Here is a 22,758-nt window from a genome sequence, read left to right as displayed (position 1 = left end):
GGGTTTGTATGGCATTGATCTCGTGCATGTTGACCCTCTTTTGGTCATTATTTATACTGTTGACAATGACTTCAGAATAAAGATTGTTGGATACTCGAGTTTTGAATGGAACAACACCACAACACAGACTTCAAATTCATTCTTACACCCGACGGCAGACACTGTCGCACAGAAGAGCGATGACAACACAACATTTAAGTCAATGAGGAACTTTAATTTGTGCTACACATTTGAACAAATCACAAAAACAGGAACATTTAAAAATACATATACTTTTCTATTTCCAGAATGTTTACGTATTGATGACTGCTGTTTTTTTTTATACATATAGCAAAATATTTTTTCTCTCTTTCCAAAATAAGAAAAAATACCTTTGAAGAACTTTGTCATTTAGCAGATAGAGCAGCATACAATCATTACGCAACTTTTTTTTAAAAATGTATTAATTTTTTTCTAATAATGTGCAACAACAATCACTGAATGCCTGATTCCCAGCTATAAACGAGGCCTGTGTGAGGGAATTTGAGTGGAGAAAAAAAATCTAAAGAGAGTGAGAATGTGAGGATTGAGCAAAGAGTGGAGGAGAGGGAAGTGTTATAGAAAAATCTAATTGTGGCAGGAATCGCCGACAGCTTGACTCCTCTTTGGAGGCTGCGAAGATGAGAGAGTGCTTGGTGAGGAGAGGTAGACTGGGCAAAAGAAGAAGAACAAAACTGTAAAATGAATTTAAGGAAACAAGAAAAAGCAACAGTGTGTGAGCCGAGAACAGTAGGTGGCAGAAGTACCAAACAGAGTGGAAAAAAAAAAGAACTGTTGAAATTTGTGGTCATGTGTTGGTCCCGCCCTTCCCCTGACAAAAAACCCCCAAAAAACCTGAAACGAATCTACCAATGCAGCGCAACTGTCACCGCTGTAGTGTCGCCGATCGTCAGCTGTTAAAGCACTAAGTTACTCTAAAACAGTAAAGCCGTCTAAAGGTTAAAATAAAAGAACAAAAATGTAGAAATATTTAAGGCTTTTAAAGGATTATTACAATAATGCTTCTCTGTGCTAAGACGATCCAAAAAAAAAGTACGCCCAGGCTGCTCCGTTTGCTTTTTTTTTTTTACCGCTACTGAAACAAAAAAATTTAAAACAATCAGTTTGTCTACATTAGGTTAGCTCCACTTCAATCAACTCCATATAGTTGCCCGGTTCGCTCCTTCTCTCCCGTCCAGATGCTGCGATCTTCCTCAATCAGAGAAGCCTCGCGCCGATAAACCGCACTGGACTGAAGTGAAGCAAAAACTGCAAACTGCTGGTTTGTCATAACCTGAATTTCCTCGTATCTGTTCTCCAAAAACAACATACCTTTCTCTTTTTTTGCTTTTTGTTTGTTTGTTTTTTTCTTTTAAAGCAAAGGCAAGAAGAGAGACGTCTCACATTCTGCTCTTTAAAATGAACGTCTGCCTTTTCTCGTCTGAGACCGCTCGTTTGATGCCTTCTGTCTCGCTTTATCCTTGGAGAAGAGCCTCATGAAGAGTACAATCATATTCTTAAAGTCTCCTGGGCCTTAACAACCTAGTGTGGGTGTATGCAGCTGAGTCCTCTCTAGCCTTCTGCCCACGACTGTACGAAACGACGCGATTCGTCGACTCTTAATGCTGACGGCCCTTTCTGTGGTCGCGGGGCCGTTCGGATCTCACGTTCCCTGGTTTTACGTCAGGCAGCGACTCTAATGAGAAGCGCAGGAGAGGTGAGTTCTTTGGCCTGAGAGTGATAAGTAATGTATCTGCGATAATATCCAACATTCACGTAGTAAGAGTAGTGCTGAAATGATTTTATTATAATTAATAACCTTAAATCTGTGTATTGTCAGTGAATGATGGATTACATTTTTAAAAATTGTAATTCTAAAACTTCTTTTTTTAAATTTCAGCACAAATTCCAAAGGTTTCCTCTACTTTTGACCGAAGTGTGTGTTCTTATGAATTAATTCCCTTCTGAGAGACCGCCTGTCGGCCATGTCGGCTACAGTCGTATCAAATAAGTATAAAAGGCGACGCGTTAAGGGGGCGATAGAGAGGCTGTCCACTGGGTATCTGGTGCAAGGCCCTGAGTTTTACTGCCTAGCGTCATGGGTTTGCGATGCCATGGCAACAATGACAGGCTGCTGACCGGGTGTGGCTTGATGCTGAGCAGATTCGGGGCCGCCATCGTCCTCCATCTTTGGCCGCTTGGCCTGGGGCTCGCCTGGTTGTCCAGCTAAAGTTTCTGCACTGGGCTGTCTGCTCACCAACACCGGAGGGGAGCTAGAGGCCTGAGCAGCCAAAATCTGCAGAGGACTACTCAGACCTGAACAGGACAAAACACGAAACAAGAAAATAAGCAAAGGATAGTTTTGTCCATTTGTGAAATGGTAAATGAACTGGTTTCTACTCTAGCTGAGCACTCAAAACACGTTTTACTGGTCATGTCACACAGAACTTTCTAGCCCAAGTGCCTTATCTAACATGTGCATGCATATTAGATAAGGTGGTGAGCGGTTCAATATCTTGCTTTAAGACACTTCAACATGTATGCTGGAAAAGCCGGGGATCAAACTACTGACTGCTGATTAGTAGATGACCCGCACTGAGCCTCAAACCCCCAGCTGTGTGCTGTAAAGAGGTCGGCCTTTTTCTTGAATATAATGAAACCTTATTGTGTTTAAAGGACAAAAAATATCATCCAAAAAAAGAGTCTTACCAGATGCATTAGCAAGGCTGGTTGCTGTGACAACAGCAGCAGTGGTGTGTTTGCCATTCTGGGTAATGGGGCGAACGGGAAGTTGATGTAAACCTGGGGTCAGATTACGTGCTTCCCCGGCCTGCACCGCACTCTCCACAGTCTGGATCACTCGCTCTCTGGTCAGCTGGGCTTCTGAGGACAAAGCGTACGATTCAAACATGGGAACCCGTCAACAATCCAGCCAGATTTTGCAGTAATCAAACATTTGTCAGAATTTAGCATAATTTCCTAAATATCAGTTCACAGTATGCACCAGTTGGATGCTGTCCTGAAAATGCAGATCTTAAAAACATGACATAATGAGCAACAAAACACAATTTCACATGGATTTACACCAAACAAACCTCATCTCTTCAGGGAGAGTGATAAACGTGTCTGATTCTACAGCAAATGGAAATTAAGGTCGCGAAACTCAGAGATTTGGCTACTGTCAGCTATACGCGCTACAAGAAATATCTTGCGTTGCTGATTTGTGCAGTGAAGCTGAACAGTAAAGGTGTGACTGAGGAATAGCCCAGTATTCCCAGCACTGGACGGTAAAAACAAGGGGGCGTTAAGGATGTGAACAAGGCCACAACAGCTTTAAAGACTTGAATACACTTTCCTGTGTATCACATTACAAAGGATTGCATCACGCAGAAAAAGCATTTCAAAAATAGATTCTCTCCCACCCCCCCCAAACGGCCGTACCTCTGAGATCACTGTTGCCCTCTACTCCTCCAACAGCGCTGTACCCATTTGGAGGAACGCTGGTAACCACCCGCACCATGGTGACAGAGGGCTGAGAGGAGCTTTGGAACACATGGATGGGCTGGACTTGGCCACCGCCACCTGGAAGCAAAGCAAGGGCTTTCCCCGAGCCCGAGGACAGCGCTGTAGGGTGATGGGGAGTGGCCATGATGACAGGCTGAGCACTGACTGGGGAGCCTACGCAGAGGCAGACACAATTTACTTGATGCGTTTTAGCAAGCTTGTCATCTGCGGATCTTTGAAAGAGATTTTGTTTGCACGCTTACCTGGGGCGCTCTGAGAATACCTGTACTCAGGTACAGATGCCAGTTTGTTAGCCAGCTGTTCGTGGTGGTCGTGGGGGATAGGCGAGCCCTCCCTGCTCAGACACTCGGGAGTCTGCAGCCCGCTTGAAGGAGGAGAAAGAAGCCCCTGGTGGGTCGGGGATGCTGGAGCACTCCTAAATAACAAAATACAGAAAAAGCAGAGAAATCAAATAACTAACCAACAGACTTTTAGTAAGACATGCAGAGCTCCTCACTGTCAGCACCCTCTACTCATTCAGGCAAACCTCAGAACCACACTTACTTTGTTCTGTCCAATCAAATGATCGCAAGGAGCAGAAGCAGAGAGAAGGGAGAGAGGGTTAACTGAATCATTGTGCGTGTCTGTGTGTGCAACTTGAAGGCCACGGATGACCCACTGCAAAGCCCACCTTGATGACAGGGGTCCAAACGGGGTCCTAAAGCAGGCCACCCCTCTTTGCCGTCTCTTCCTGAAGGCCTGCTCCACCAGCTTGGCCTCGGAGGCAGAATCTAGACGCCAAAAGCTTCCTTTCCCCGGCTCGTCCTGAGAGCGGGCCACTTTCAGGAAGTAGCGGTTCAGAGACAGATTGTGTCTGATTGAGTTCTTGAAAAAGGAAAAACGTTTTGTCACTGGAAACAGAAGCATCAGTTTGAAAGAAGAGAAAGTTTCTTCCCAGCTTACTCGGGTAAAAGTTGTATTTCTAGACAAGACTACTGTACCTGCCAGCCCTTGTCTGCAGTGCGGTAGTAGGGGTAGTGTTTGGTGATGTATGCGTAGATGCCACTGAGAGTCAGCTGCTTGTCTTGGGCCGAGGAGATGGCCTGGACAATCAGCTGTGCATAGGAATAAGGTGGCTTGGACTCATCCTGGCCCAAAAAAGATAGACACGAGTCTAAATAAACATGCATTCATAATGACACACTCAGCTTTTTTTCTAAGGTTAAACATTAACAGTCGATTTCTTAGAAGCAATCAGGCCTGGATGTTTACCCGGGGACTGTCACCACCAGCTGACTCCGCTCGCTGCTCACTCCCCCCACTTCTCTGCTCAGCAATACTTCGCCTCTGCTCAGAAACAGCCTTGGCAGCATATTCGGCTGCTAACTGGAGGTCGGAGGTGATGTTGCGTCCGTAGCGATACCCCGATGACCCCGCCCCGCGCGGACTAGCTGGACAGGAGTTGGGAACACTGGGAAAGAGAGAGAAATAGAGGAAAGGGTTACCACTATGGTTTATGGCTACATGAAAAATGACCCACATAAGATGAGAGGCTTAATCTTGCAGTCAGTACAATACTTGTTTCACAGGCTTACAGTCACATTAACAACTGTAACTCAGCACACAGACAAGACAAGCCAGATTTTACCTGATAATTACATTAACTTCTCCAAGAACACGGGATTACAAAGGGATTACTATTGCAAAAAGGTAATTAGATTGCTGTTACTTTCCCGTAAGCATGCTGCATTACCAAACCGTGATTTTGTTTGTGAGAGTGTCTCATGACTATGACGTGCGAGCGTGCGACGTCCGTGGTAGCAACAGATGTGTGTAGATCAACAGTGGATAATATGGAGTGCGGGACAGAGTACAACCGTGCAGCGTAACTCTGCGTGGGAAGAAAACTTCTTTCTACCGTGAAAAATTAAACTTCAAATCTAAGCAAGCACCAAGGACGCTGCCACGGGAATGTGAAATTACACAGAGAAACCCCACATCTTCCCACTGACATGGCCACTGTGGCACCGGGCAAACCTCCACCTGCCCCACTCCTGCTAAACAGGTGAAAATTGATTAAAGAGCAACAGGACTTAGTGCTGCTGAATCTCTGATTTAGTTAAATGTTTGCTGTGTTTTACTTGCATCTATTTAAAAGAATGAGTGAAAACACAACATATTATTTTATTTTATTTTATATGATGGAATATGCAGAAAATAGGTTTAAAAATTTTAAACACATTTCTTGCATATAATTACATTTTTGCTTGATGTAATGTCCATAAAGTTAAAAGATTAAAACTGATTAAACAAATTTTTAAAAGAGACTTTTTCATTTGATTCAATTTTGTATGATGGTTTATTCAGAAAAAACTGAACTGGGCTGAAAGGTCTACAGTTTTATTACCTGTTCGGGTTGTGTATCATGTTTTTAAAAGTAAAAAAGTGACAAATGATCTACATGTACTGGTCTTGTCCCAGTCTTGTTCAGTTCTGGACAGAGGTTTTCCATGTCCAGGATTATCAGTGTGATGAGGCCCCTTTCTTGCTCTGTTTGGCATCAGTGGGAATGAGGTGCTTCTACTGGCCTCTAAAAGACAGGCGCTATCATTCTGTTCCCTGTTGGCCCCTCCCACTCACAAACAGTGGTTATACGACCTCATGTCATGTCTAAAACTGGAAAAAATAAGACATTCACTCCAAAATTCTTTCAATTTTTTTTAAATTTTTCAAATTTCAAAGCATTTCAAAATCTATAAGAATTTTTCAGGTGCATTCACTTTTGTCTGTGTGCAACTCCCTCATGTCAGGTGTGGAAATACAGTGTACAGGTCTAGGGCAGTGACCTGGGTGGGAATGAATGGGATTATTTTGCAGGGACTATTATATCCGGGGAAATATTTTACTTATATATTTTTTTCTTTATTTCACCTCCCCCACTTTTTTCTTTTTAAACATTTTACAGCCTCAAGTGTTAATGACCCCAAATGTAAAAATCATCTGTAATCCTTCTCTTCTCCTTTTGTTTATATGTATAAAGGAAAAACTGTTAAAAAAAACAAACAATGTCGTTTTATTACAAGTAACTACGTAATAAAGTAACTAATTACTTTTGAAAATAAGTAATCAGTAAAGTAATGGGATTACTTTCTTGGAGAAGTAATTAGTAACTAATTACTATTTTCAAGTAACTTGACCAACACTGGTGTCAAGCTCATACACCGGTCATTTCCAGCAGGTGTGTGTGTGTAGACAGCAAAAATCTGACAGTTCAGTCATTTCAAGATTTTATTAGTAAATCCTTAAAACCATAATTATGTCAGAGTGCAAAATGAAGACTACACAATGTAATAGTGAGGAGTAACTAAACTGTACAGCGTGAAGGCCTGTTGAAGCATTTCTAATCTTCATTTATATTTTGCACTTAACATTTGTAAGATAAGCATTTTTTAATTTTGTTCGTTATTTACCATTTCTACGAAATTTGAATAGGACTGGAAAAACACAAAAGAATAAGAATCCACACCTCAGAGTAAAGCAAAACACACAAAAGAGAGACGTGAACTAACTGTCATGAAATGATGTCCTTGGCCACTTCATGTGGTTCCCAGTAAAACTTAAAGCAACTGTTTCATTGTCAACCCTCGCCTCAAATGATTTACAAATGTAGTGTTTACAAAATTAATTATTAATATATTATTAATTAAATTAAAGTCCAGTAATAGTTATTTTCCTATATATCCATACTGACATTTATAATGGCTAATAAACAGAAATGAAAAAGTAAAGAGGAGATGGAAGAAATACCCTTCGAGCATGCTGATGTGGTCCAGTTTTTAAACCAGAGGGCAACGTGTTTGGAAAAGCTGCAAACAACCAGCTCATTCGGGCGCAAACAAATAATCTACTCTTTGTTGTGACAATGAAACAAGTTTATTTTTCAAGTCATGTAAATATATGTGTTAGTAAAGACTCAGAAATAATTACACATGACAAATGTTGAGAAAATAAGATTAAATGTCATGTGTCAGAAAGAAAGAAAAAATATTGGCCGATATATCAGATTTCTTAAATCACCAAATATTGGTATCAGTATCAGCCTTCAGATCTTATACTGGTTGAGTCATAAAAGGCTTTGCCTTACACACAAGAACTAGATCTGAAAAAGGAAAAAAAAAAACAGAAACACACAACAATGACCATAAATACATTAATTATTAACTCGGCTTTATCTGCTGCTGCTGTTGTGAAAGAGAGACAGAGAGCACAAGGAAATCCCAGCAACTTCTCATACAGTACACACCTGCTTCTGTTAGTAAAGTAAACAATGGTTTCTGGGAGAGTCAGTAAGCTTTGATTTGCCTCTAGCAACAAAGAGCCACGGATACAGACGGGGGGGGGGGGGGGGGGGGGGGGAGTGTGTTTTTAGTTTGTGGCTGGAGGAACTAGGCTGCAAGCTCTGTTTTCATAAACTCAGAGCTGAAAAATGAATACGGACTAACACAAACATATTTTTGTACTTTTCGGAAGTACAAAAAATACTGAAATCTGTATCCGTCAGTCTGCTAGGACTTTGTTATTTGTGCCTCCACGGGGGAGCAAGGGTCATCTTTGCTTTCCCCCGGACACTCTTAAAACAACCATCCCCCCGCGGGCCACGTGCACGAGGCCCTGCATTACAAGAGTGCATGCTGGCAGAGAAAGGAGAGTGCAATTTTACGCTGTGCATTTAAGTTGCCAAGCAGGAAAAGTCACTCTTAGCACCCTGTAAGAGGGACCACGTGCTTTGACACAATACTCTTCCGCCATACACAGCGGTGTGTATGTACCAGGAAGGCTGGCCCGACTATGTGCCCGAAAAAGGCCACGGTGAGAGCGGCGCAGAAATGTTTGAGCGAGCGTCTTTAGTGTCTGTAGTGTGTATGTAGTGTTTCCACGTGCGAGAGTACAGGAGCTGAGGGTTGAGTTGGAGGGGCAGGGGGCTCGGAAAAGGAAACCACTAATGGACGGGAAAACGGCCCACAAGCAAAACAATCTGCCCTCGATAGCCAATCGCAGGCCTCGAAGCGGGAGCCATCCCATATAAGGCAAGCACGCGCGCTGACATTGGTGGGGATGCATGATGCAAAGGCAGAGAGAGACCACCAGAGGGCACGCACAGCTCCGTCGAACACTCACACATGACGTGTATATTTACAGAGCACAGATTTCTTTTAAACATGTGCCTTCACAGCCTATGAAACTCAAGCTTTCTCTCTCTGAGTGCAGATACAAGCACATCTTCAGCTAGAGTGCATGTCAGCAGCGCACAAGACACTACACTTTTGTTTCACAAAAAAGAAACTTACAGCTCATCTGAGAACTTTCATTGTACACCCAGCTTTGTTTTAAAACTCCTCCAACAGATCCTCCTCTCTCACTGATACCCATTTACATAAATAAGACACCGAAAAAAAGATTTTTTAAAAAGGGTTTGTATTTAATTTACTCATTTCTTTTTTATTCTTTTTGGTTACTGTCTCCTGTTTCTTTTTATACAAGTACTGTCTGCGTACTTACGCGACCTCTTCCACTACAGTACAAGCTTTAATAATTAACCAGATAATACAAGTTTTATTATCCGGTTAATGCAAGTAAATCAGTCTTATTGAGATATCCAAACTCTAAAGGTATGTTTTGATCAAATTTGACCAAACTAACAAAAAAGTGAAACTGAGGATACATCCTGTATATTTCTCTTTCACTGAAGTTTCGTTAGATTTCCAAGTTCATAAAATTGTTTCCGCTTCCAAGTCGATTTTTTCTTTTTGTTTTAGTTAACTATTTTATCCCCACATCTCGCTTTTAGTTTGATTTAACTATAAGAAACATGGTTGTTAACACATTCACGTTACACACTGACACCAGGAGGAGACACAAACTCTGCATCTCAGAGGTGTTCAGCTAATTTTAGAGAATCCACCATAAAACACGAGCCAAATCAAAGCGTGTGCTATAGTGACCGTTTGGGAAATAAGGGAGCAGCTAAAAGTACTTCTAATACTAATCAATACTTATTGGAAAATAAATGTTTTCTTAATTATTGGGGATTGAATGAAAAGGCGCATTGAACTAGTTTGGCAAGAATTCCTTCCAAAGAAAAACATCCTCCTGCTTTAACTGCAAATCCGGACGGCCTACTTTGCATTTATGAACGCTGCTTGAATTGATCAGCGTCCACGTGATTGTGTGTCTGGTGGCTTACCTGATGGTGCCTGTGGGTGAGGGCAGCGGAGAGCCAAACGCCCTCATGTGCTCTTCGTGCTGCTGCGCCGTGGGAATGCTGATTTTAAGAGGAGAAATTTGGGGCAGAAGCGAGCGAGCGGGAGACTGCTGCTCCCTCTCCCGGTGCTCCTCAACCTCCAGGAGTGACATGAACTGGATCTTGATCGCCGTGCTGGGAAAACGAAACATGCACCTAAAGAGCAGCAGGGAAGGGGAGGGCCACAGGACGGAGAGAAAACAAAGCAAAAAAGAGAGATGATGTCATGTTGGTTCAACCAAACAGTAAAGCATTAAAACATTAACAGATCAGCACTTCAGAGTTGTGTTTAAACCTTCTCGTCAATGACAATTTAAACATTTCCTGTGCAACTAAGTAACTGTTATTGCAGGGGGAGATGGTGAGATATGACTGAATTTGAGAAGAAGAAAAAAAACAGCTAAATGACAGGTGGTGACATTGTTTTGTCAACCAACATCTCCAAGGGCAAGAATAAACATTCAAACTCGACATCATTACACGTTTTACAGCAAAACACAAACACCCGTGCAGATCTCCCTTAATAATAAATCATAATGAGACTGCACTTCCCACGTAACTGCACCTCCTTTTCTATTCTGCTTTTAAACAGGTCTGAACAACCTCCTCAATAAAAAGCGAGGATCAGTCACAGGTCCACGTTAGTTCAAGCCTAAACAAAGCTAATTACATGTGTGAGGGATTTGGTAAATGTTTTACAATGGAAACTTAATGATTGGTGACTGGTTGTTTCAATTTCCTCCCAACTGACTCTGGCAGCAGGGTCGTGTCTTTACTGCACCCTTTCTGATCTCACGGCAAAGATACTGAAGCCCCGTTAATTCTACAAAAGAAAGGAAATATCCACAAAGGATCAGAGTGTTGAAAGATGTTCCAGACACACCAGTCTGATAAAGAGAAAAAAAATTACATGAAGAGAGAGAGAAAAAGATGAAGCGTTCTTCCTGAAAACCGGCAGCTGTCACTGGATTCTTGAAAACACTGCTCACAGCTGTTTTGGCCTATAGTGCTCCATCCTCCAGCACCAGGTGCCCGGGCACAGATAGCACGAGGCCCTGCGGCAGCCCTGCAGAAGCTACAGCTTTTGACAGCTGAGGTAGAAAAGACGCATTCAGCAAACAAAAGGAAAAAAAAGAAAAACATCTTTCTTCTGGCCTTCAGCTCAATGTCAGACAGGCAGAGAGAAAAAACTCACAGGACAGTTCGACTCGATTTCACTAAAGTAAACAGAAAACCTGGAACAAGCTTGAGTAGTTAAACTGGACCAAGAGTTAGCTTCTTAAGCAGCAGCAGTAGTAGTCTACTGTGTGGATGCATTACTCCAGCTAGCTAATTTAGGACTTATTAAGGAGCTAAACAAATGTAAGATATGGAGGAAAATGGGGAACATGGCTACTGTCTGAAACAGGACTGTGCACTAGGGGTGGGCGATATATCGAATATACTCGATGTATCGCGAGGTTTTCCACATACGATGGTTAAAGTGGCTTTATCATAACCATCGAGTATAAGTTGCCATGCAAATAACTGTGCTGTCTGCATGCAATTCACTCAAGTTTTTTTAATCCCACACGCTGCCAATGCGCACAATTTCCTACCCGGCACACTGAGCTGAGCATAGGTGTTTATATTTCACCAGATGGAGAAAAAAATATGGTGACAGTGCGAGTTTCAGATGAGCGAGAGAAAAGACACTTCGCTGCTGTTCGGATTTCACAGGAAGGAACAAAATTCTGTAATTTGCAAAACATGCCAACTATTGTCGTAGCAGTACCACGAATTTATTCCACTGCAAAATTAAGACCGTTTTAAACTCTGCATATGAACATCTCCCCACAGACCAAAGAAAAAGTTAAATAAACCAGCTGTGATACCTGTGACTGTTCTTGGTCATCCGTTTTTCCATAGTCACCTTCTAGACTTTTGTTTCTATAATTTGAGGAAGTCTTGTACAATTTTATGTTAAAAGCAATAAAAAAATTAAAAAAAAAAGCACCTATTTAGTTTTAGTTATGTTTTTGTTGTCTCATGAATTAGTGCTTGAGCTCCTTTTTTGTTGCTATGATCTTTTGTTTGTTAAAGGTCTAATGTTGACCACAGAAAGAGACTTACGGTCATAGTTTTTGTCATTTGTGAAAACAGTGTGTGCAACTGATGGTTTAAAAAATGGTTAAAATAAAACATTTCCATTAATTTTTAATTTTTTGTATTCAAGTCAACACTGAATGGTCGCTTTGAATAAGTACACAAGTACAATTTTAGGTACTATATGGTTGAAAATGGTTTGAAGGTTAGTTAAACTTACCATGATATATATCATGTATCGTGATACAACCAAAAAATATTGCAATATCAAATTTTCCTCGCCAGCCCTGCTGTGCACTTTATAGCCAAGCTGTGGCAAACAAATGTTGTGTTCAAATAAATCTGCATAATAAATAAAGCAAGTTTGTGCTTTTTTTCAACAAAACTGTTTAATACATCATGTTTTTTCTAAAGTCTGCGAGTAATTATGTTAAATAATCTTGATCTCAATGCTGACCAAAATAATTGCGACCAATCAGTCCCAGCTTGCAGCAACAATACAGTAATTTTTCAAGATAAAAGTCAATACATGGCAGATATCACCAAATTATAAATCTATAGATTTTATTGCACATTTCAAGTGATGCTGACCACAGAGCATGATTGGTGCCCCTGTCTGCACTCTGTGCTTCTTGTCACAGAGACTTAATTGGAGGCTGACAAACTGATTATGAGATGTGACATTGGGATAAATCATTGGAATGGTATATGGAAATGTGTCCCAAAGAATAGATGACTGACATTGCAGTCAATGGCCTGCATTTGGCCTGCATTTGTATAGCGCTTTTCTAGTCCCTAAGGACCCCAAAGCGCTTCACACTACATTCAGTCATTCACCCATTCACACACACATTCACACACTGGTGATGGCAAGCTACATTGTAGCCACAGGCGCACTGACAGAGGCGAGGCTGCCGGACACTGGCGCCACCGGGCCCTCTGACCACCACCAGTAGGCAAACATGGGGTTAGTATCTTGCCCAAGGATATTTGGCATGCAGCCAGGAGGCAGCCTGGGATCGAACCACCGACCTTCTGATTAGTGGCTGACCTGCTCTGCCACCTGAGCTACAGCCACCCCAATCCATCAACTGATGCACACATGGATATAAAACAGGAAACATTATATTCAAATACATTCTGACGCCTACATTCTGATGAGATTGGAATTATTTAAAAGTTCTATGTTTGATCCATTTAATCGATTTTCATGATCTCTGGAATTAAAGATTTTCTAATGCTACACTAAATTTATTTTTGTGTCAAGTTCTTACCAATATTCAACGCGGAGCAACAGACACCTTACCATTACATCAGTCCTTCAATCAGACCTAAAACACCATGTTAACACAAATAAATTCAATACAATTTGGAAATAAACTGGATATTAATTAAATAAACAGGCTTTAAGCATCAACTAATTGTTGTTTGATATTCTTTATAAATACTGTGCTACCCTTCAGCCTCCGAGTAGACATACCTGTGTTATAAATGTGAAAATTCTCTGATTTTCAGAAAGGTTGACCTCTGACCTTGAAGTCAAGGTCACTGAGATTTTAACTTAACAGAGTTTTTCAGTAAATGCAACCATTGCTTTGATTTGAAAATTTTACGTTGCCTCCTATACACATACACATATATGTATATTTGGTTAATTAGCAACCAAGGCTTAATGTCTATTTGGTATAACTTTAGCAAGCACTTAGATCTGTTCAAAATGCAATCTATTATAAATTTTATCTTGATTTAACTTCTGATTTTTACCTATTTAGAATTGCAGGTTAAATATTTTCTTATGTGTTTAAGTCTCTGTGAAATGAAGATGGAGAGGAAGGTGGGGAGAGAGAGCTGGAGAAGCCATGCAGCGAAAGGCCGATGGTCAGCTAAACTGTCGAGCTTTTTCCTTCATTTTCCATACAGTCCGTGTATCTCACCTTGTTGGGTTTGTCTAATAAGCCACTTAACATTCAAGCAAAACAAAAAACAAAAAAAACCCTACAAAGGAAGTTCAACATAACCGGGCTTCTTTCATTGTGTTAGCAGACTCGACAAAACCTAAACCCCAAGATTGAGTAATTGTTACCACAACTTATTAACTTTCTCTGTTAAGAGAAGCTTTCCGCTTCAGACTCTGCATGCTGCTCATGTGAAAGAAGAAGAAGAAAAAATAATAATAATAAAAAAAATAAGGTGCATTTCACAGGTCACGTGACTTCTTCCACACACAAAAAATGATCGCTCTGAATGCTGCCTACTCCAGGGAAAACGGAAGAGAAAATGGTGATTAAAAATCTATAAAGACCATAAAAACACTACAAATAAGACAAAAACTTAATGGTGCAGAAAATTGTTAATCTTTGAATTTATCACACATAGCATTAAAATAAACCAAGGAATTATTTTATCACTGAGTGCGCTCTCAGTGCACATTATTTTTAAGGTGACGGCTGCATATCGGAGCTCTGAAACTTTAAACTGGAGCTATTTAAACGTTAGCTTACTGTGCCACAGCGTAACAATGGAGACGTGGGAATTTAGTTTGTCACAAATCAAAGTGATATTACTTTTATATATCTGGTGTGTGTTCTATGTTCCAATTCCAGTGGTGTAAAAGAGACTTGGCAGCAGATTAGAATCAAGTACAACAACATTTATACTTTTTCTGCTTCACCAAATAAATACATGCATTCCTGTGAAATGCACTGTTTGTGTTACAGTCACTGGTTTTAGTAGGTACAGCTTAACAATTTGGACATGTAACACACATTTTCAGAGTATTGGATTTAAAACATGCTGTAAATGAGAGAATCAGTGAAAACATGGCACTTCCAGACATTTTTTAACAGAAACTCAGAACATAACCTGCTCCTGACCATGTTATATGCTTAACATCGGTAACCACGGTGATTTAACCAGGTAAAAAGAGAGCCACTTTCATGACACAGAAAACACGACACAGCTCGCTAAGCCATCAATTAGGGCTGCCACAAACAATTATTATTTTTGCGATTATAGAACTATCATTAGCTTACAGCTTTAAGTGTTTAAGGTATGTGCTAACTAAAAATAAAGACAAGATGATAGTTTATTGAATTTAAATGAAATTTGCAGATTGTTTCGGAGAAGTTTAATAAACGCAGCCGTCTGCTCCTTGCTATCTAAAATATAACGGGACACTGGAGTATATTCTTGAGCATCTCACACTTCTGATAATCAGCTGTCTGCTTGACGTTTATTCAGCTGTGTAAAAACTATAACTTTAATCTCAGCCAAACCGATTTACTCAGGAACAAATAAAATACTGAAAACAATAACATTTTTAAGTTATCCAAGTGACTTATATATCGTGTTTAACCTGAGTAGCAAAAGATGGCGGTGGGTTTGAAAACAATTTGCCGGGAGTCCGGTGTTCTCACGGGCTCTAGTGAGCCTTGAACCCCGGCTAGCTATCGAGCTAGTGGGTAACAGCCGTCTCTGAAAACGCGAAGCGCTTTTAAAAATATGTGGTGTCTTGATAAACTGAGCAGATATTTGAAGTTTACACAGCAACATTCCCGTCTGAAAATATGTTAAACGTTTATTTTGTGACCCAGAAAGAATAATAAGAGTAATATTAACCTCCTAACGGTGTGTTCACACCGAACGCAATGGACGCGAACAAAAACGCCCCAAACGCCCCTAATTTGACGCGCGCACATTCGCGCCTCAACGTGTGTCCAAGAAAAATCCATCGCGCGTGAACCGGAAATGTGGGAGGAATGTGGGAGGAAGTTGTGCCAGACGGTATCTTTGCAAGATGGCAGCTGTCGAGCTAGCGCTTGAAGAGAGAGTCTCCCTTCTCTATGTACTGTGGAGAGCAGAGCAGCGGCGTAAAAGACGTCCTCGCCGTACCTGGGTCCATCAGGTCCTCCAGAGGCGTGAGCAGTTTGGTGAGTTTCACCATTTGCTCCAGGAGCTGCGCCTGGATGACGGCCGATTCCAGCGATATCACCGTCTTCCCCTCGCCCAGTTTGAGGACCTGCTTTCCCGCATCGGTCCCAGAATCGCCCGCCTAGACACCAATTACAGGCACTCAATCCCACCTGCAGAGCGCCTGTCCGTCTGCCTGAGGTTAGCAAAAGTATTTAATACGGTAGTCCTTTATTATTTAATTCGATTTATGCTGTTATCAGTGTTTGCAATGATAGCATGGCTGTGGTGTCATATCAAACTGTAGCATTAGGACCACTGAGTTAACCTTTGTAGTGATACTCACTCCTTTTTATTTAGACCTGGTTTAATTCTGGGATAGTTGAATATTTGTATATAATCACCGCAGACTGTTTTAGATTATATCTAATATATATATCATGTAATTATCCTTATAATTACAAAATGTTTTATGTAAGATTTATGTTTTGTAATTTGGGAATTTGAATAATGTATTTTGTAACTGCAGGACACATTATACTCATTTTAAACAATTTTGTCCAGGTTCCTTGCCACCGGGGACTCCTTCAGAACCATCGCGTTCAGTTTTCGAGTTGGTGTGTTCACGGTGAGCCAGATCACCCCCCAGGTAGCGACGGCCATCTGGGACTGTCTAGTGGACGATTTCATTGCTGTGCCTTGAACTGAAGACTGGCGGTCCATCACAGAGGGATTCCAGGAGCGCTGGAACTTCCCTCTGTGCTGTGGAGCTCTGGATGGGAACCACATCCAAACAAAGGCACCCCATATATCATAGGAGACACACACACATTGATATACACTAAATATTTATTCCATTTCTTTTTTGTGGTGCCCAAATTTATGCACCTGCTTGATTAAACAATTATTGCACACTTTCTGTAAATCCAGTGAACTTCTTTTCACTTCTCAAATATCACTGTGTGTGTCTCCTATATGATGTATTTAACTGACATTTTTTATTGTAACAACGATTTATACAGGAAAATGATGGCTATTAACAATGTTGCCCAAACTTTTGCATCCCACTGTATTAGTATATTTTGTCATTAGTATAATATGAAATAAATTCTACATGTGTCAAGTCGTGTGCCAACGTTTGCTGTGTAGTAGAACTGAGACATTAGTCATTATAAAAATTTATTTGAAATAATATTAAAATTCTCACACAGAAATATATTTTATATATTTATGTTTAATGTAAGTATTTACAGAGAGACAGGAATAAAAACGACCAGCTGCTCTCCAGAGCAGGAACAAGGCTGAGGAGGAAATGCTCCATTGGAGACTGGTGTGGACTCTTCAGAGACTCCAGGATGGCCAGCTCCACCGCCGATGGACCGTCCTGGGACCCGTCCCTCATCTGCCTTGGAGCTGTCCTCCTCTGTGGGCCTGTAAAACAGCACAAAACAAAGAAATGAGGAGACTGCTACTAGATTTTAATTTCAAAAACCAAACAGGATATATTCAGATTGGTTGTAGACATTTAGTAAAGGTGATCACAAGGCAATCCCACCGAGTAAAAAGCTATCAGTGCTTGCTGTACATCTGATGCTACAATTGTGGTGCAGGAGCTCAGGGACTGGGGAGCCAGGAGAAGCAACTGCGGATGCTCTGCTGCAGAATCAGTTCTATCAATACAGTATTAAATGTTAACAGGTTGAATATAATAATCATAGAGTAGACAGTGGTCCCTCATTTATTGCAGCAGGGGTTCTCAGAATAACTAGCCCCTGGCCACGCACTTTATACACCGTTTTCCCCGCACACATGAACATTGGTCACAGTTCTCACAATTGATTCTCAAAGTGCAAACCTTTGTAGATTGCAAAACGTAAAAGTATTATTATGCCGCGGTTTGTCTTCATCTGCCCGCCACTTTCGTGCGCCTTTTTCCCCTCGCGGTGCAGGTGTCTATTTCCGAATGAGGGTCATAGTTATGGGTGTTTTTGTGCTGTTTTTTCTATTGGACGTAATGGTTATCAAAACCAAAGGTGATAAATTTGGCAAGCGCAGGAGACACGACACGGAGCAGATTTGTCAATCAGGCTGCAGAATGCAATGCTGTACTGTGCAATAAAAAAATCAGCGAAAAAGCGAAGCAGTGACGGATGAGCGGGACCACTGTGTGCTGTTTATTAATAAACAATAAAATATATTCCTAAATGACAACATGCATAAAAGCAGAACGGTATTTGTACGTCAGTGGGAAAATAGCAGTGGCTTTCTAGCTTTTGTGCGGCTTCCCCAGGTCAACAAAAACTTTAGAGAAAACTTAAGAGAAATGAATGAACTTACCAGGTTGCCCGATCTCTTCACATATCTTCCTCCAAGCTCGGTCCTTTATATTCCTGTCTCGGTACAGAAAGCAGCTGGTGTCGTACAGCTCCGGGTTGTTTGCTACCGCATTGATTAGCCTTCCCCTCCATTGAAGTATAAAGGGCTTTAGCTGGATCTGCCCCTTTGACCTAGGTCACAGCCACGTCACCAGGCTCCTGATTGGTTGTCGCGGCACGATTTGACGCTGGAGTTCAGATTTTTCCAACTCGAGCGGTAGACGTGAAACGCGCGTATGCACAAAATGCAACACAAAAACTCACGCGCGTGGTTTTATTCGCGCGCCAGACGCGCTACACTGACGCAGGTTTCACGCGTTTTGGCGACGTAAATCTGCTTCCGAATTTTCTCGGGACCCGCAATCGCGTGTCATCGCGCTTTTCCATTGACTTTACATGTAAAGCTCACGCTCCATTCGCGTCCATCGCGTTCGGTGTGAACACACCCCGAACTCTCCCACGGCATGCATTTTTAATTTCTCTTTGATATTTGGGCATATTGGGGCCGGACGAATGTAAAAACAAAGAATCACCAGATTTTATTTTTACCTTATTTTTGTCTCTAAGAAAAATGAGAGCCACATATGAGGATATTCATTTAAAATTTTGATAGAACAGTGGCAGTACAACGTCCTCGTGAGTGGATATCAGGCCCTTGTGGAGCAAAATTGAGTATTTTGGTCTAAATAACCCAAAATGTGATGTCCACATATGTGGACGCCAGGTCCTAGGAGGTTAAAACTAACTAGCTGCCGCCATTGTTGGAAACTGAGCAGGGCCGCGATGTGTCGCGCTATGAATTCTGGGACAGTTCCTTCTTCTTCGGGGTTTAACGGCAGCTGGCATTCTTCTTTGTCACTAGCAGCATGTTGCAAAAAAAAAAAAAAAAACATGATTTGTTCTAATTTCTTTAGCTGAATGTATGAAAAGTGCCAAAGATAACAAAGTTTGTCTGGATATAGAATATTTTTTCAAAAACTAGGTGATCCCCAAAGATCTATCTGCAGCAGAAAGCAGTATTTGAAAGCCATGTCGTTAAAAAAAATGTAAAAATAGGAAGAAAAATTTGCAGGATCTCAGTGATGCACAGTTGATGCATCTACTGTTCACTGAAGCCTCATTAGAAGTGGTCTCAGTGGAAGGGTGGATATCAAGAAGGCATTCTTTAAAAAAGGCAAAACTGGGAGAAAAGGGTGAGGATTGCCAAATTACAGAAGAACTAGACTTCTAAAAACAAATCAGAGGCAACAGGTCTTACGAAGTGATGAAATCAAATTTGAAATTTGAGGTTCAATCAGCGTGCATGGAGGAGGTCAGGAGGGAGATACAGCATTTAATGTCTACAGCATGGTGAAGGCTCTGTCATGGTTTGACAACAGTGTTAGAGATCTTGTTTGAAATTATGGAACTATGAACACAGAAAAGAACCATCAGATTTTGATCCACCATGCAATACCATCTGGAAAGCATCTGATTGACAGTGGCTTCATTTTTCAGCATGGCAATGATCTCAAACACATGCTAATGCAGTGTTTCATTGCGCACAATGAAACACTCAGTCATGGACTGGCCTCCCCAGAGCTGAACCTTAATATTAATGAAGCAGTGTGGGAGCATATCGACAGAGAATGTAATAAAACAAAGCCAAAATCTAAGGAAAAGCTTTGAATGTCATGTAAGAAGCCTGGAGAAATATTCCTGAAGACTACTTAAAGAAATCAGAAGAAAACTGCCTTAGAAAACAGACTGTTTAAGAATAAAGGTGGTCATATCATGACTTTTCAAGTTGTTAAAATTGCACAAACTCAAAAACAGAGTTTCCAATTATTGAAACCTGCAAACATACATGGAAATAAATCATATGAGGCAAAAACAGCCTCATATGATTTATTTCCATGTATGTTTGCAGGTTTCAATAATTCTCAGCCCCCATTTACCATTTTCATTGGAAAACAAACAAATGAAGGGTGCTCAAGACTTTTGCACAGTCCTGTATAAATTGATAAATTACTATACACGAGTGGCAATATGTAGCTGATAAAACACAAAACGAAAGCAAAATTAAATTTACTTTTTTAATCTAACCAATCATTTTAGTCACTTTTTAGGGAAAGTTGCACAGCATTTGTTTGCTCAAGCTTCTTACATTAAAGTGTTTGTTGCTGCTTCTGTCTTATATAAGGGTAAACTGACTTCCTTTGAGAAAATTAATTCTAATAAGCCACTATCGTTTGTTTAGATCTGCACTTAATCTAGCTCAGTCTTTTTTTTTTTGAATTAAATGTCTTTTTGCTCAGCAGTATCATAATGAAATTAATTTGCAAATCATGACAATGCAGAGAAATTGTTGTCTTTCATATTTTAACTCGGCGCAGTTTCGCTAGCTCTGTAATCTCGAGAAAACCCTCCAGGGCCAAAGCAAACCAAGCAAACATGTCTGTGGCCTTGGCTCGCAAGTCAGTGTTTACTTCGTCATGTGCGCCTGCAGCGAGGATATCGCCCCAGTCTGCACTTCCGGTTCAATAACCGACACACCCCCAAACAGTGTTTCGAGCCAATCAGAGAAGACAAAGACACCCCCCACCCAAACACACTCATACTGCCTCCACCCTATGATTGACACATACACAAAACCGAAGATTTCCGTTTGTAAGCTTGCAACTGTACTAAACAAACCAGTGAAAGCAACGTGTGTAAACGCGACAGCTCTGCAACCGCAGTGGGGAAAAAAAAAAGCTACATTCCACTGTACCCGAGATATACAACAAAAAAAGAGGAAAAACGTGTTTCAAGTTTCAACATTTACCAAAAAACTCCCGTCTTCCTCGAAGAACCGTGAGATGACATGTCTGGGATGCGTTTGTTTACATTAATGTTTACGTGACACGTCGGCCAATAGTCTGAGAGCTAGTAGCGAGCATAATCACTCAGAAGCTACAAGGTGTGCTGATTCGTTTATTTTGAAAATTAGATTACTTTAAAAAGTTATTTCAAAGACAATATAACACGCCGTACTTATGCAAAAACACCAACCAGTTGCAGCACTTCGAAAGAAAAAATAATAATTTACTAACTGCTTATGCTTGTCAGCAGGCCGGGGAAATGCAGCTAGGTTTGCTAACGGCTAAAACTAGCTAGACTGATTCACTCATTCAGCGGGTTGAAGGCAAAGCTGAAGGGGTCCACTAAGAACATCCGGGCAAACTGAATATTAATTGAATATGACAACATAACATCGCTGTGAGTTACACTGGAGACCTGACAACTTATCGTGTTCCACCTTTACTGTCCAGACCTAGGCTGCCATTACTATGCAACACCAAGCCGCTCTGGTAGGGGTGTCGTGACAAACTTTGTACCCCGGACAGGATAGGTGTCCCGTTTGGCCCTGTCATCGTGGAGGTCGTTTTGTATTAATGTTCTCCCCGTCAGTGTTCAGAAATCTATTCGTGAGGCTAACGTGGGTTTACAATTGAGTCGTTTTATTGTTTGAAGTAACCGCTAGACCTCCACTGTTAATGCATAAAATAAACTTTAGTGTGACAAGCCCTGCGACGTCCAGCCACCGTGTTATCACGGGAAGCCTGACTGCAGCGGCTAGGCTTAGCTGACCGCACTCACTCTCTGGGTAGCGGCAGTGGTGGCGCCCCTCTTCGCTGGAAGACCCCGTCCACGAATACACCGTTCTTGCCCAGGCACCGGAGGGAAAAGCCACTCGCCTCGTCGTAGGTGATCTGCAGGTGCCGTCGGGAAATGAAACTCGAGTGACCCATGTTGATGTCCACGGAGCCGTGAGAAGAGTTCCGGCCTATGGTGACCGTCCTTTGGCGCATGACATACTCAAAGTCCCGGCCCTCGAGCCTGGCCAGGGCCTGCGGAGGAGTAGAAGCGAGCCGCACGGGAAGAATCCCGGCGTCTGTGCGGGCATCCATCACCGGAGGACCCAGAAGGGCGAACGAGGGCTGGTGAAAGGTGTGCGAGGTCACCGCGACGCGCACCGGGCTGCACGGAGCCGACTGTAAAGCTAGCAGGGCTCGAGCCCCGGTGTCATCCCGGTAGTCTGCCATCTTCTTTTGGAGGGTCAACACACTCGCACGCGCACACACTTAACTTCTCGCACACACAGAGTTGCAACGTGAGAGTTTTCAGCCAGGGAACTTGTTCACTCCGTGGCTGACGAACAACATGGAGTCCGGCTCAGTGGAAGAACAGGAGCGGAGTCTCCGGGAACCGGACTGGTGCTGCGTTCAGGGACACGTCGTCATAAGCTCACTTGACTGTCACACAGCAACTGAAAAGCGACAGCACACACTATGTTGGCGTACCTTAAAGTAATATCACTTTCACCTTTTCACTAAAGGTTTCAGTGAGAAATATTTAATCCGACATCATGTGACGGTTCAAACATGTGCTAAAAGATCTGTTTAGTGCTACGCATTGATCTTTTTGGTTCAACCCTCTGTGAAATGCACTAAATAACGATTTCCTTGTATTTAACGATTCCGAAATGCCCAAAGTTTAAAAAAAGAAGGAAAAAAACATTTTGCACTTGAAACTGAAAGTAAT

The 22,758-nt window shown here is 41.7% G+C and overlaps 1 protein-coding gene across 3 annotated transcripts; it reads right to left on the bottom strand.

The window, feature by feature from the left end:
- Positions 1 to 193: 193 nt before the first annotated feature.
- foxk1 (forkhead box K1) lies at positions 194 to 22,741 on the bottom strand. 3 transcript variants are annotated; one of them, XM_026171555.1, is made up of 10 exons: positions 21,814 to 22,741; positions 9,767 to 9,979; positions 4,795 to 4,993; positions 4,524 to 4,670; positions 4,214 to 4,407; positions 4,087 to 4,092; positions 3,786 to 3,958; positions 3,460 to 3,696; positions 2,728 to 2,901; positions 194 to 2,334 (listed from the first exon to the last, which is right to left on the bottom strand). In XM_026171555.1, exons 1-10 carry the CDS (start codon positions 22,257 to 22,259, stop codon positions 2,102 to 2,104), a joined length of 2,022 nt encoding a protein of 673 aa, XP_026027340.1. In that variant the 5' UTR covers positions 22,260 to 22,741; the 3' UTR covers positions 194 to 2,101. The 3 variants fall into 3 exon arrangements, with proteins under 3 accessions (XP_026027340.1, XP_026027341.1, XP_026027342.1); XM_026171556.1 differs by having other exon boundaries at positions 2,728 to 2,898; XM_026171557.1 differs by lacking the exon at positions 4,087 to 4,092 and having other exon boundaries at positions 21,814 to 22,740.
- Positions 22,742 to 22,758: the final 17 nt, after the last annotated feature.

Source organism: Astatotilapia calliptera, chromosome 6, assembly GCF_900246225.1.
Source record: "Astatotilapia calliptera chromosome 6, fAstCal1.2, whole genome shotgun sequence".
Taxonomy (NCBI): domain Eukaryota; kingdom Metazoa; phylum Chordata; class Actinopteri; order Cichliformes; family Cichlidae; genus Astatotilapia; species Astatotilapia calliptera.
The sequence above is the reverse complement of the archived record's forward strand: the minus strand, read 5'-3'. Positions and strand labels throughout refer to the sequence as shown.

What these genes read in the sequence shown, in the direction of transcription:
- foxk1 (XM_026171555.1), bottom strand. Translation starts at nt 22,259, where the DNA reads ATGGCAGACTACCGGGATGACACCGGGGCTCGAGCCCTGCTAGCTTTA. An exon ending in CCACTGCCGCTACCCAGAGA is followed by an intron (nt 9,980 to 21,813) that starts GTGAGTGCGGTC and finishes GCTGCTCTTTAG; the next exon opens with GTGCATGTTTCGTTTTCCCA. An exon ending in TCACCCACAGGCACCATCAG is followed by an intron (nt 4,994 to 9,766) that starts GTAAGCCACCAG and finishes TCTCTTTCCCAG; the next exon opens with TGTTCCCAACTCCTGTCCAG.